This window comes from Lactuca serriola, chromosome 5, assembly GCF_051521515.1.
Source record: "Lactuca serriola cultivar US96UC23 chromosome 5, Lser_US96UC23_V15, whole genome shotgun sequence".
NCBI lineage: Eukaryota > Viridiplantae > Streptophyta > Magnoliopsida > Asterales > Asteraceae > Lactuca > Lactuca serriola.
In genome coordinates, this window is record NC_136412.1 from 286463595 (window position 1) to 286476894 (window position 13300).

A 13300-nucleotide genomic window follows, 5' to 3' on the forward strand; every position below is an offset into this window, starting at 1 on the left:
GGTGCCAGCATGATGGGGCGGATGTGAGCAACTCTTTGAGCTTGTCAAAAGCTTCTTTGCACGCCTCATTGAACTCGAAATCAACATCCTTTTGCAAGAGCTGGCACATTGGTCTTGTTATCTTCGAAAAGTCCTTGATGAATCGTCAGTAGAAACCTGCATGGCCCAAAAAAGAACGAACTTCCCGAACACAAGTCGGGTAAGGTAAGCTTTGAATAACATCTATATTGGCCTTATCTACCTCAATTCATTTCTTTGACACAATATGACCCAAAAAAGACCTTGAATCACCATAAAATGACATTTTTGAAAGTTTAAAACCAAATTTGTTTCAATACATCTTTTCAAAATTTTGGTGAGATTGGTCAAACACTCTTGAAAGGAGTTTCCATATACCGTAAAATCATCCATTAAAACTTCAATTATATTTTCAACATATTCCAAAAAGATACTAACCATACAACGTTGGAAAGTGGTTGGGGCGTTACACAATCCAAATGGCATTCTACGGTATGCGAAAGTGCCAAATGGACATGTAAAAGTTGTCTTTTCTTAGTCTTCCGGCGCCACCGGGATTTGGTGGAAACCGAAATACCCATCGAGACAACAATAGTGGGATTTTTCGGCCAACCTTTATAACATTTGGTCAATGAAAGGTAATGGAAAATGATATTTTCATGTGCTCGCATTGAGTTTGCGGTAGTCAATGCATACTCTCCACCCGTTTTGCATACGGATGGAGATCATCATACCTTTGTTGTTCTCGACCACCGTGATTCCCGTCTTCTTCGGCACGACTTGAACCGGGCTCACCCATTTGCTATCCGAGATTGGATAGATCATTCCCGCATCTAGGAGCTTCAAAATCTCTTTCTTGACCACTTCCATCATTGGCTGATTCAACCTTCTTTGCGCGTCTCTACTCGGCTTACATTCATCCTCCATTAAGATTTTGTGCATACAAGTGGAGGGACTCAAACCTTTGATATCCGTAATCATCCAACCCATTGCCTCTTTATGTTCCCTCAACACCTTGATGAGTTGTTCGTCTTCACACATTGTTAGGTAAGTCGAAATGATGACCGGAAGAGTCTCGTTGTCTCCCAAGTACGCATACTTCAAATGTTGAGGAAGGATCTTCAATTCTAATTCCGACGGTTGGACAAGGGAGGGTGGCAATCTCGTGTGAGTTTGAGGTAATTCAATTTGTTTCACACTAAATTGGGTGGTCTTCTTGATCTCCAAATTGTTGACTAATCTTTCAACTTCGGGGTCTAGTGAGTAGAGCTTCAACTTCTTGGCTAATTTTTCACAATCAAACCCTTTTCTCAAAACCATCTTCAACATGTCACCATTAGACAACTCGAACAACTCTTGGGTTAATGGTTCAACAACATCAACAAAGCACAAGGATGAAACATCACTAGGATACCTCATAGCATCATAAATGTGAAAACTTATTGTTTCACCATCAAATTCCATTGTTAAGCTTCCCGCATACACATCAATCTTTGTTCTAGACGTCTTCAAGAATGGTCTCCCAAGTAAGATTATGCCTGATTTTGAGGATACTTGTTCATCTTGGTCAATCACATAGAAATCCGTTGGGAAGACCAATTGGTTTACTTGCACTAGGACATCTTCCAAAACACCTCTAGGAAAGACACTTGATTTATCTGCAAGAAAGATTATGACACCGGTTTCACTTAAGGGTTCGACATTCAATGATTCATACACCGAATAAGGCATGACATTGATAGAGGCACCAAGATCAAGCATAGCACTGTTAAAAGTGACATCTCCAATCTTGCAAGGGACCGTGAACATTCCTGGATCTTTGCATTCGGGTGGAAGCTTCCTTTGTAAAACCATGGATGCATTTTCGTTCATCGAGATTTTCTCATTTCCTTTCAACTTTCTCTTGTTGGTGCAAAGCTCCTTCAAGAATTTTGCATATCTCGGAATTTGTTTGATTGCATCAAGTAAAATAATGTTTACTTCCACCTTTCGGAAGGTGTCCAAAATCTCTTTCTCCTCCATTTTCTTCTTCGAAGTTGCAAGTCGGGAGGGGAATGACGGTTGAGTGGCTATGGGTGTTACGAGGGGAATAGTCTTCTTCGGAGCTCCAGCTTGTGCATCGTTCTTGACCATAGGTTCTTCAATGGGAATGACTTCTATTTCTTCCTCTTCATCCATTGGCTTTTTCTTTAAACTAATATCTCCAGCTTGTTTGCCACTTCTCAAGGTCACCACATTGACATTAGTATTCTTTTCGGTTTGAGAAGGCAATTTCCCACGGGACTCCAACTTTCTTATGGATGTAACTATATCTCCCATTTGCGCTTCAAGGTTAGAGATACTAGTTCTTGTCTCTTTTTGGAATTGTTGGGTGCTAGTTAGTGGCTAGGGATTTGACAATGTATTCGAGAGACATTCCGGAGCTACTTGGTTGGGATTAAGGAGGTTGTTGGTGGTGTGGAGTGTGTGGTTTGGATTGATAGTGTGGTTGTGGATGTTGGTAATGAGGTTGTGGTGGCGGATAGGATGGTCTAACCAATGCATTTTGAGGCAATGATCTTGGGTTGTAGCTCATGTTGGGATTTGGTTTCCAACTTGAATTGTAAGCATTTTGGTAACTGGATGGCTTGTTGTGGTAATTTTGGAGCTCTCCCGTGGCATTTACATGTTCCGCATTTTCTTGAAGAATGGGGCACATATCCGTAGGGTGTCCCATTGTTGCACATATCCCACAAACCATCACTTGTGGAGTTTTTCCCAAGGCTAGCTTTTAAACAACGGAGGTTAAGTCTTTGATTTGAGATTCTAGGTTTGATGATCCCACTTCATTGACTTTGTGTTGTGTGTCTCTTTTCATGTCTTGGCGCGGGCCAAAGTGTTGGGAATTCGTGGCTATGGTGTTGTAACGACCCAAAATACGACCCAAAAATTTCTGTTTTAATATTACTAAAAATCACATCATCCAATGTCATATATAACAAGAACCATAGAATGAGTACTCAAAAGTCATATTAACTATGTCAAAACAAAACTGTATTCATCATAACAAAATGTCTGAATAAAACTCCCATGATAAAACTGAAGCTGTAATGGGTACGATACCATCAACCCGAGCTCTTCCTTTGCTAGCGGAAGTACCTGAAATCAAAACTGAAACTGTAAGCACGAAGCTTAGTGAGCTCCACCAAACTACCACATACCATACAATAACACATAAACAACTATTGGGCCTTGCCCAGTGCATCGGACCGAAGTCTGGAACTAACCAGGACCTTGCCCTCTGCATCGGACCGAAGTCTGGAAACTAACTGGGACCATGTCCCCTGCATCAGACCGAAGTCCGGAACTAACTACATCGGACCGAAATCCGGAATTGACCGGGACTGTGTCCCCTGCATCGGACCAAAGTCCGGAAACTAACTGAGCATAACATAGCATAAACATATCAACTAACATAAGCACATATATTACATACTACATCGGACCGAAGTCCATAACACATAGCACAAAGACATGCTTGAATCGCAAAGACATCAAACTCACTGAACTACTGCATCCGACCAAAGTCCGGTACTACTGCTAACTAAACGGGCCGGCATTATGGTCGTAGACCCGTTCGTATTGGAAGGAAACTCACCTCATAACGCTGGCTGCCGAGATGCTAAATCTGAAACTGCCTGACCGCTGCTCCGGAACTCCCCGGCTACAAATCCCATAAACACTAAATCAAATGTTGATAACTAATCTCAGGGTAAAATGACTATTTACCCCTGGGCAAGTCAAAGTCAACTTCCTGCTGACCGGACTCGCCGAGTTAGGCCGCCAACTCGCCGAGTCCCTATCATCCATTTTAGACCTCTACCCGCTTCTACTCGTCAAGTTTGGCAAAGACTCGACGAGTTCTTCCTCGATGCTAACATCGAGTCTAACTTCATCCAACTCGTCAAGTTGTATGAACAACTCGTCGAGTTCTCCTTCAACATATGATCATGACCAGTCTGTGACTCACCGAGTCGTATGAATAACTCATCGAGTCTGAAGAACAACTCGTCGAGTCCCAAGCATGCTATTACTATACAGCTGATTCTAATCGATTTCAGTGCTTCCAAAACATAGATCTGGGCTTCTAGGACTGGTTTTACACGTAAAGTTTCCAACTTTACGTGCATGCACAAGGGTATGAGGCTAAAATACCCAAACTCATCAAATACTAAGCACTTAGGGTTTGGAACAAGGCCAAGATTGCATAAAGATGGCTATAATGAGCACCTGGAGTTCAAGAGAGGCCAGATCTGAAGTATAACTCGATCATAAGGCTTTATTACAAAGGATTTGGGGTTTTTTAGCTTAATATCAACCATTTGGGGACAAACTAGATCTATAAGGTCAATAAGCAAGATGGAGACTTTATTACCAGAAAAGATGACCACAAAGGAGTGTGTTTCAGATCTACTTCTTCTTCCCTGAACTCTTCAACCTTCTCCTTCTTCTACTTGCTCCAAAATGCACCAAAAGTTCCTTCACAAGGCAACAATCACTCACACACTCTTTAAGGAGGCTAGGGTTTGATAAGAAATGCTCTGAGGGTGATGGAGGCAAGGTTGGGGCGCATAAATGTGTTTAAATAGGGTGCAGTCCCTTAAAATTAGGGCTTCATCCAGACAAGCGGACTCGCCGAGTCCCAGCATATGGACTCATCGAGTAGCCAACTCAATTTGCGTGATCGTCATGTCTCTACTCGACGAGTCGGGTTACAGACTCGTCGAGTACCCCTTAAGAAATGAAAATACTTATTTAAATTACATACCAGAAAATGGGGCGTTACAAGTGTTGAAAAGTTGTCTTGTTTGTTGTGGAGTTTTACTAAAGACATCACCACCACTTAAGGCATCAACTAGTCTTCTCTCCAATGGAAACAATCCCTCATAGAAGTGTTGAATGAGGAGTTGTTCCGGAATTTGGTGTTGTGGGCAACTATAGCAAAAGTTGTTGAACCTCTCCCAATAATCATGAAAAGTCTCATTTTGACCTTGGCGGATTCCACAAATCTCATTTCTAAGACTTGAGGCTCTTGAAGCAGGATAGAATTTATCAAGAAAATCTCTTGCCATGTCGTTCCATGAATTGATCGACCCCGGAGGAAGATAAAATAAAAAATCCTTTGCTTTATCGGCCAATGAAAAGGGGAATGCCCTTAGCTTTATTTGGTCATCGGTTGACCCTTGTGGCTTCATGCTAGTGCAAATAATGTGGAACATCTTTAAGTGCTTATGCGGGTCTTCGTTCTCCAATCCATGAAAATTTGGGAGGTGGGGAATAACTTGGTGAGTCAGGGGGAGTCAGGGAGAGTCAGGGAGTCGGAGTTCAAGTTGGAACTCGCCGAGTTGTTCTTGAGACTCGGCGAGTTGAGTCGAGGTGGCCCCGCGATTCATGCCAGGTGGAACTCGTCAAGTCGGGGGGAAGTACTCGACGTGCCAAGAGAAGGACTAAGAGAGTCAGTGGACACGTGTAGACTCGCCGAGTCGCCCTAGTGCACTCGACGAGTCGGGTCAAAGTTTGACCGATGACTTGTTGACTTTTAGGGTTGAGTACAGTTGTATTGATGAGAGTATTTACTTTATGTGATTAGGCGGAGGCTAGATCACATTTCTACCGAGTCAGATACTTACCGAGACACCGAGGTGAGTCTTCTCACTATATGTTACCTAGAGTGGTATTATGTGTTGACCAGAGGGTCTTATATGTTACGTATGAGTTTATGTGCTATGTGATATATGTATGTGTATGATGCTATAGACCGGACCGGAGGGTCCAACGAGCTATGACCAGACCAGAGGGTCCAACGAGCTACGGGACTGGAGGGTCCCGCTGAGACACATCGACCGGAGGGTCGTATTATAGCCTCGAGTGGTGTATGTGTTGTATGCGATATTTTGGGGAACTCACTAAGCTTTTATGCTCACAGTTGTTGTGATATGTGTTTCAGGTACCAGTGATGAGTGCGGGAAGGCGCCGACATGATTCGTACACACTTATGGAGTTTATGTTTGAGATTTTGGGGAGATGTTTTGTGATGATAACATTTGATACAATATGTTTTGACAATATTTTATGAGTAAATGTATGTTTTTAAAATGAAAAATTGCTTTGAAAATTTACGTTGTTACAAGTTGGTATCAGAGCCTTAGTTTGAGGGATTCGGATGCATCTTCGGGCGTATCTGAACTCAAACTGAGGATTTGAGGAAAATTTTGATAATGAAGTAAAATTTTTAAAAAGAGTAAAAAGGGTTTTGAGACAAACAGAGCAGAGCCGTGTGTACGTTCAGCCAACGCCCAAACGGTGAATCCCCAAAAGTACCCTTACATTATGTGTTATGAGATATGTTATGTTACATTATGCATGCTAGAGTAGGCTAGGTATACATATTAGGACTAGAGTGGCCTGATTTGTGATGCCTTAGCCTAGGAGATTTCTGCTGCTGAGATGCTTTGAGAACGAGTAGATAGCAGTTAGGAGCTCATGATAATAGAGTACTTGTAATCCAAGATCCAAGGAGGAGGACTTGGAGTGAATGCTGATGCGGTGTGGTCAGTAGTATTAGGCCCGTACTACTGAAGACCCTGGATCAGTGGGCATTACAAGTAAGAATCTTTTGGACAACGGAGGACAAGTAGGGTTGCGTCATCGAGTATGTGTATGCTCGATCGAGTATCTGATAATTTTTGTTGTATTTCAGAGGCATCATGGTTGGGACTCAACACACACCTGAGAGTAGTGGTGTCAGCGACGAGGAGATCCGTCGATTGATTCATGAGGAGGTGGTTGCTGCCATCTGGGCTGAGATTCTTGAGATGTTTGGGGACATCCAGAACACGTTGATTGAGACTTTTGATGAGCGGTACGCAGCGCTGACTGAGGCTGCTGCAGCTGCAGCTACTGCTGTTGTTGCTGCTGCCAAACCTCAGGGAGGTGACTTGTGTTGTTCTGGGAGTTCAACAACACGAAGCCACCAGAGTTCGACGGGACGCAGGACCTGATTTCCGCTATGAGATGGATCTCTAACATCGAGTGATGTTTCTATATGTGTTCTTGTCCAGAGCACTTGAGGGTTCGGTTCGCCTTGAACCAGCTCCGCCTGGGAGTGAAGGATTGGTGGAAGTTCGTGACGGCGAACTTCACTTTGGCTGAGATCTCCTAGGTGACCTGGGAAAGGTTCACCGCTATGTTCAGAGAGGAGTATGTTCCCCCGGTGGAGAGGGAACGGTTGATTCAGGAGTTCTTGACCCTCAAGCAGGGTACTGATTCTGTGGCAGTGATCACCAGGAAGTTTCATGAGAGGGCGATGTTTTGCCCTGAGCAGGTGTCTTTTGAGCAGGCTTGTATGAGCCGTTATCTGAGTGTGCTGAGGAGAGATATCTAGGAGTTTGTGGCGAACTCGACTTACCGGACATTTGCTGAGCTCCAGGCAAATGACCGGAAGAGGGAGATCGAGTTGGAGACTCAGGCCAGGGAGGAGGCCGAGTCACAGAGGGTGGATCGGCGGCCGACTCAGTCTCAGCCGGTAGCCAAGCGGGCTAGACCCGCTGATTCGAGATTTGGGGGCGCGAAGGGCCGCACTTGTGGGAAGTGCGGTAAGAGTCACGAGGGGTCGTGCAGGGTTGGGGTGTGCTACAAGTGTGGGAAGGAGGGGCATATCGCGAGGGATTTCCCCAAGGGATTTTCGGTTTGCTTTCATCGCAACCAGACCGGCCATCGGAAGGTCGAGTGCCTGCAGCTTCTTCGGGGATCAGCACAGGGATCTGCGCCTGCTACTAAGGCTACCGAGGTTCGGCTGGTGAAGGCCGAGGCCCCGAAGGCTCGTGGGAGAGCATTTCAGTTGACCGCGGAGGAGGTCCGCGCGGCGCCCAATGTTGTGGCTGGTATGTTTTCTCTTTTCATCTTTTATTTGAGTTGAGTTTTTATGCTTATATGATGATATACGTAGGTACTTTTCTTGTGAGTTTTGTGCCTGCGTTGGTATTATTTGACTCGGGTGCGAGTCGGTCGTTTGTTTCCGTAGCATTTAGTCAGCATATTAGTATCTATAGAGAGGCGTTGGATCGGCCTCTGCGAGTTTCCATAGCTGATGAGCGAGCAGTGTATGCTTCGGATGTGATTCGAGGATGTGTCCTTGAGATCTTCGGTGTGGAGTTCCCGATAGATCTGGTTCCGATCGCGATGGGGGACGTGTGTGTTATAGTGGGTATGGATTGGTTGAGCCGATATGGAGCTATGATAGATTGCGAGCGTCAATTGGTGACGATTCGAGACCCTAGTGGGGGAGTTCTTAAGGTGTACGGCGACGGTACACGTACGAGGTCATCATTTTGCTCGGCCGCCAGAGCAAGACAGAGTCTACAGCAGGGCTGTAGGGGATTTGTGGCATATGTGATGGATGTGAGGGTTGATTCAGAGAGACCAAAGTCAGTTGATGAAGTCCCGATAGTGCGTGAGTTTCCGGATGTGTTTCCAGAGGAGTTGTCGGGTGTGCCTCCGGAGAGGCAGGTAGAGTTCGGTATTGAATTGGTTCCAGGAGCTGCGCCTATCGCCAAGGCGCCTTATCGCCTTGCGCCTTCGGAGGTGCAGGAGTTATCCTCGCAGCTTCAGGAGCTGCTAGGGAAGGGGTTTATCAGGCCGAGCAGTTCGCCATGGGAGGCGCCTATTTTTTTTTTCAAGAAGGATGGTTCGCTCCGGATGTGCATTGATTATCGTGAGTTGAATAAGCTAACAGTCAAGAACTGTTACCCATTACCGAGGATCGATGATTTGTTTGACCAGTTGTAGGGAGCATCTTGGTTCTCCAAGATCGATTTGAGGTTTGGTTATCATCAGGTGAGGGTACGGGAGGAGGACGTCCAGAAGACAACATTCTGGACTCGTTATGGGCATTACGAGTTCGTGGTGATGCCTTTCGGACTCACCAACGCACCGGCGGTGTTCATGGATCTCATGAACAGGTTGTGCAGACCGATGTTGGATCGCTCAGTGATCGTGTTCATCGACGACATATTGGTGTATTCGAGATCCAGAGAGCAGCATGAGGAGCATTTGAGGGAGATCCTCGAAGTTCTGAGAATGGAGAGGCTTTATGCCAAGTTCTCCAAATGTGAGTTCTGGCTACGAGAGGTTCAGTTTCTGGGGCACCTCATTAACCAGAATGGGATATTGGTCGATCCGGCCAAGATTGAGGCGGTCATGAGGTGGGAGGTGCCGAGATCACCCATCGAGATCAGGAGTTTTCTGGGTTTGGCCGGCTATTATCGGAGATTTATTAAGGATTTCTCCAAGATCGCCGTGCCACTCACCAAGTTGACCCAGAAGGGTGTTGCGTTTTCTTGGGGTCTGGAGCAGCAGACCTCGTTCGAGACACTTTGCCAGAAATTATGCGAAGCCCCAGTGTTAGCCCTTCTGGAAGGGATGGAAGATTTTGTGGTATATTGTGATGCATCGATATCCGGATTGGGAGCGGTGCTTATGCAGAGGGGGCATGTGATAGCATATGCATCGAGGCAGCTTAAGCCTCATAAGTCGAGATATCCCACTCATGATTTGGAGTTGGGAGCGGTAGTGTTCGCCCTCAAAATCTGGCGACATTATCTATATGGGGTTTGGTGTACGATATACACGGACCACAAGAGCTTGAAGTATTTGATGGATCGGCCCAACCTGAATATGCGCCAGAGGAGGTGGTTGGACGTGGTAAAGGATTATGATTGTGAGATCCTATACCACCCGGGCAAGGCTAATGTTGTAGACGATGCATTGAGCCATAGGGAGGAGGGCACCCCAATTCGAGATGTCTGTTTGAGATTGACAGTGATGACCCCAGTGTTGGATGCTATTCATGGGGCCCAGGCTGAGGCTGTGAAGCCAGAAAGCCAAAAGAGAGAGCAAGTTGTCGGACTGGTATCGGAATTAGTTACCGATAGCCGGGGGCTTATGACATTTCAGGGTCGGATTTGGGTACCGTCCGTGGGCGACACGCGTACCATTTTGATGGAGGAGGCTCATCGATCGAAATTCTCGATCCATCCTGGGGCCACTAAGATGTACTTGGACCTGAAAAAGGATTATTGGTGGCCCGGTATGAAGAGGGATGTCGCGTGGTTTGTAGAGAGATGCTTGACCTGTCGCAGGGTGAAGGCCGAACACCAGCGTCCACAAGGTAAGCTGCAGCCATTAGAGATTCCCGAGTGGAAATGGGAACAAATTACCATGGATTTCATCACCAAATTGCCAAGGACCGCAAGGGGTGTCGATCCAATTTGGGTGATTGTGGACAGGTTGACGAAGAGTGCTCACTTCCTGGCCATTAGTGAGAGCTCTTCCGCGGAGAAGTTGGCAGAGATGTACGTGAGAGAGGTGGTATCGTGGCATGGAGTGCCGATCTCAATTGTCTCAGATCGAGATGTACGTTTCACTTCCAGATTCTGGAAGAAGTTTCATGAGGAATTGGGTACGAAACTGCATTTTAGTACCGCATACCACCCACAGACTGATGGTCAGAGTGAGCGGACGATTCAGACGCTCGAGGACATGCTTCGGGCATGTGTGTTGGATTTCGGCGGGAGTTGGGACACGTATTTGCCCTTGGCAGAGTTTTCTTATAACAACAAACATCATTCGAGCATTGGCATGCCACCCTTTGAGCTGTTGTATGGGAGGAGGTGTCGAACCCCTATTTGCTGGGGAGAAGTAGGGCAGCGTGTGTTGGGCAGCACCGAGATTGCGCTTCAGACGACAGAGCAGATCCAGCAGGTCAGACAGAGGTTGTTGACCGCTCAGAGTTGTCATAAGAGTTATGCGGACAGACGCCGGTCCGAGCTCGAGTTTCAGGTCAGCGACTTCGTACTCCTGAAGGTCTCTCATTGGAAAGGAGTGATTCGATTCAGAAAGAGGGGCAAGTTGGGGCCCCGATATATTGGTCCTTTCAGGGTGATCGCGAGGGTAGGCAGGGTAGCATATCTCTTGGAGTTGCCAGCAGAGTTGGGTTAGATTCATAACACTTTCCACGTGTCGCAGTTGCGAAAGTGTATAGCCGACGAGTCGGCAGTGGTGCCATTAGAAGATATTCAGGTGGATGCGAGCCTGAAATATGCTGAGAGACCGGTGGCGATCAGGGATCGGAAGATCAAGGTTTTGAGGAACAAGGAAGTGCCTCTGGTGCAGGTCCAGTGGCAGCATCGGAAAGGGTCAGAGTTGACTTGGGAACCGGAGCATGAGATGCGTGAGTAGCATCCGAAGTTGTTTGCAGAATGAGACTTCGAGGGCGAAGTCTGATTCTAGTGGGGGAGAATTGTAACATCCGGATTCCCAGGTATTATATTTTGTTCTTTTATTTTTGGATATTGTGGGGAGACTTGGCGAGTTGGCGTCAAAACTCGCCGAGTATGGTCGCGGATTTGCATGCGAGTTCACAGCTGGACTCGGCGAGTTCATGAGCGGACTTGGCGAGTCCACGCTGTTTAATGAAACCTTAATTTCCAGGGTTTGAGACCTATTTAAAGGCCCTTAGGGCCGTCATTTGCGGCCACCAACCCCCAGAGAGAAACCCTAAGAGATCTAGAGAGTTTGTGAGGAAGGAGAGGCCATTCTTGATCCTTTTGTGGGTGTTTTTGCAAGAAGGAAGTGACCAAGGCAAGAGGAGGCTGAAGGAGGTGCAATTTTGGTGGTTTTTGAGCTCATAGAGATTGTATTGAGGTATTATTCTCGGACCTTCTTCAGTTTTGGTGTTGATTCTTAAGGTTAGGGTTTTCTAACCCTTTTAGAGGTTGATTAAGTAGAGCACTTGGTCCCTTCTCGAGTTTGTGTTCTGGATCTGGACCCAAAGAGGTCCAGAGACCTTAACCCTTGGAGCTTTATGAGTCATTTTGGGAGCCATGAGCATGGGATGTCATTTTTGGGGCTAAATCACCATTTTGGACCATTTAGATGTTATATGAGTGCCAAGGTCTGAGCTTTACGTGATTATCATGCTTGGGGAGGCCAAATCTATGATTGTATGGAACAGATCTGACCTCAGGAGTGGTATAGAGTTTGTGCATGACATGAACTCACCGAGTCCGAAGAGCAGACTCGGCGAGTAGTATGAAGGTTTCCCGTTAATCACTCAGTGAGTGGACTTGCCGAGTTGGGGAATAACTCGGTGAGTCAGGGAGAGTCAGGGGAGTCGGAGTTCAAGTTGGAACTCGCCGAGTTGTTCTTGAGACTCGGCGAGTTGAGTCGGGATGGCCCCGCGATTCATGCCAGGTGGAACTCGTCGAGTCGGGGGAAGTACTCGACGTGCCAAGAGAAGGACTAAGAGAGTCAATGGACACGTGTAGACTCGCCGAGTCGCCCTAGTGCACTCGACGAGTCGGGTCAAAGTTTGACCGATGACTTGTTGACTTTTAGGGTTGAGTACAGTTGTATTGATGAGAGTATTTACTTTATGTGATTAGGCGGAGGCTAGATCACATTTCTACCGAGTCAGATACTTACCGAGACACCGAGGTGAGTCTTCTCACTATATGTTACCTAGAGTGGTATTATGTGTTGACCAGAGGGTCTTATATGTTACGTATGAGTTTATGTGCTATGTGATATATGTATGTGTATGATGCTATAGACCGGACCGGAGGGTCCAACGAGCTATGACCAGACCAGAGGGTCCAACGAGCTACGGGACTGGAGGGTCCCGCTGAGACACATCGACCGGAGGGTCGTATTATAGCCTCGAGTGGTGTATGTGTTGTATGCGATATTTTGGGGAACTCACTAAGCTTTTATGCTCACAGTTGTTGTGATATGTGTTTCAGGTACCAGTGATGAGTGCGGGAAGGCGCCGACATGATTCGTACACACTTATGGAGTTTATGTTTGAGATTTTGGGGAGATGTTTTGTGATGATAACATTTGATACAATATGTTTTGACAATATTTTATGAGTAAATGTATGTTTTTAAAATGAAAAATTGTTTTGAAAATTTACGTTGTTACATGGACTAGAATCGGTTTCCATATCACTTGATGAAGTGGGTTCAACTTCCGGATCCCCGTGAGGATTAGAAGTTTGACCACCTTCAATTCGCTTTTCCTTCGCCAAACGCCTTGCTTCTTTTTCGATTTATGGGTTGTAAATCAAGTCACATGTACGCTGAGATTTGGGCATAGAAAACAAATTGATTAAAAATAAACCAATCCCCGACAACGACGCCAAAATTTGGTGGTTGTCGAGGCCAACAAAATAAACGCCCTAAAT

The 13300-nt window shown here is 46.1% G+C and overlaps 1 protein-coding gene across 1 annotated transcript; it reads right to left on the minus strand.

Moving 5' to 3' along the window:
• Positions 1 to 675: 675 nt before the first annotated feature.
• On the minus strand, positions 676 to 2337 carry LOC145050594 (uncharacterized). The gene has a single exon (XM_078998817.1). The coding sequence runs from the start codon at positions 2335 to 2337 to the stop codon at positions 676 to 678; it is 1662 nt and encodes a 553-aa protein (XP_078854943.1).
• Positions 2338 to 13300: the final 10963 nt, after the last annotated feature.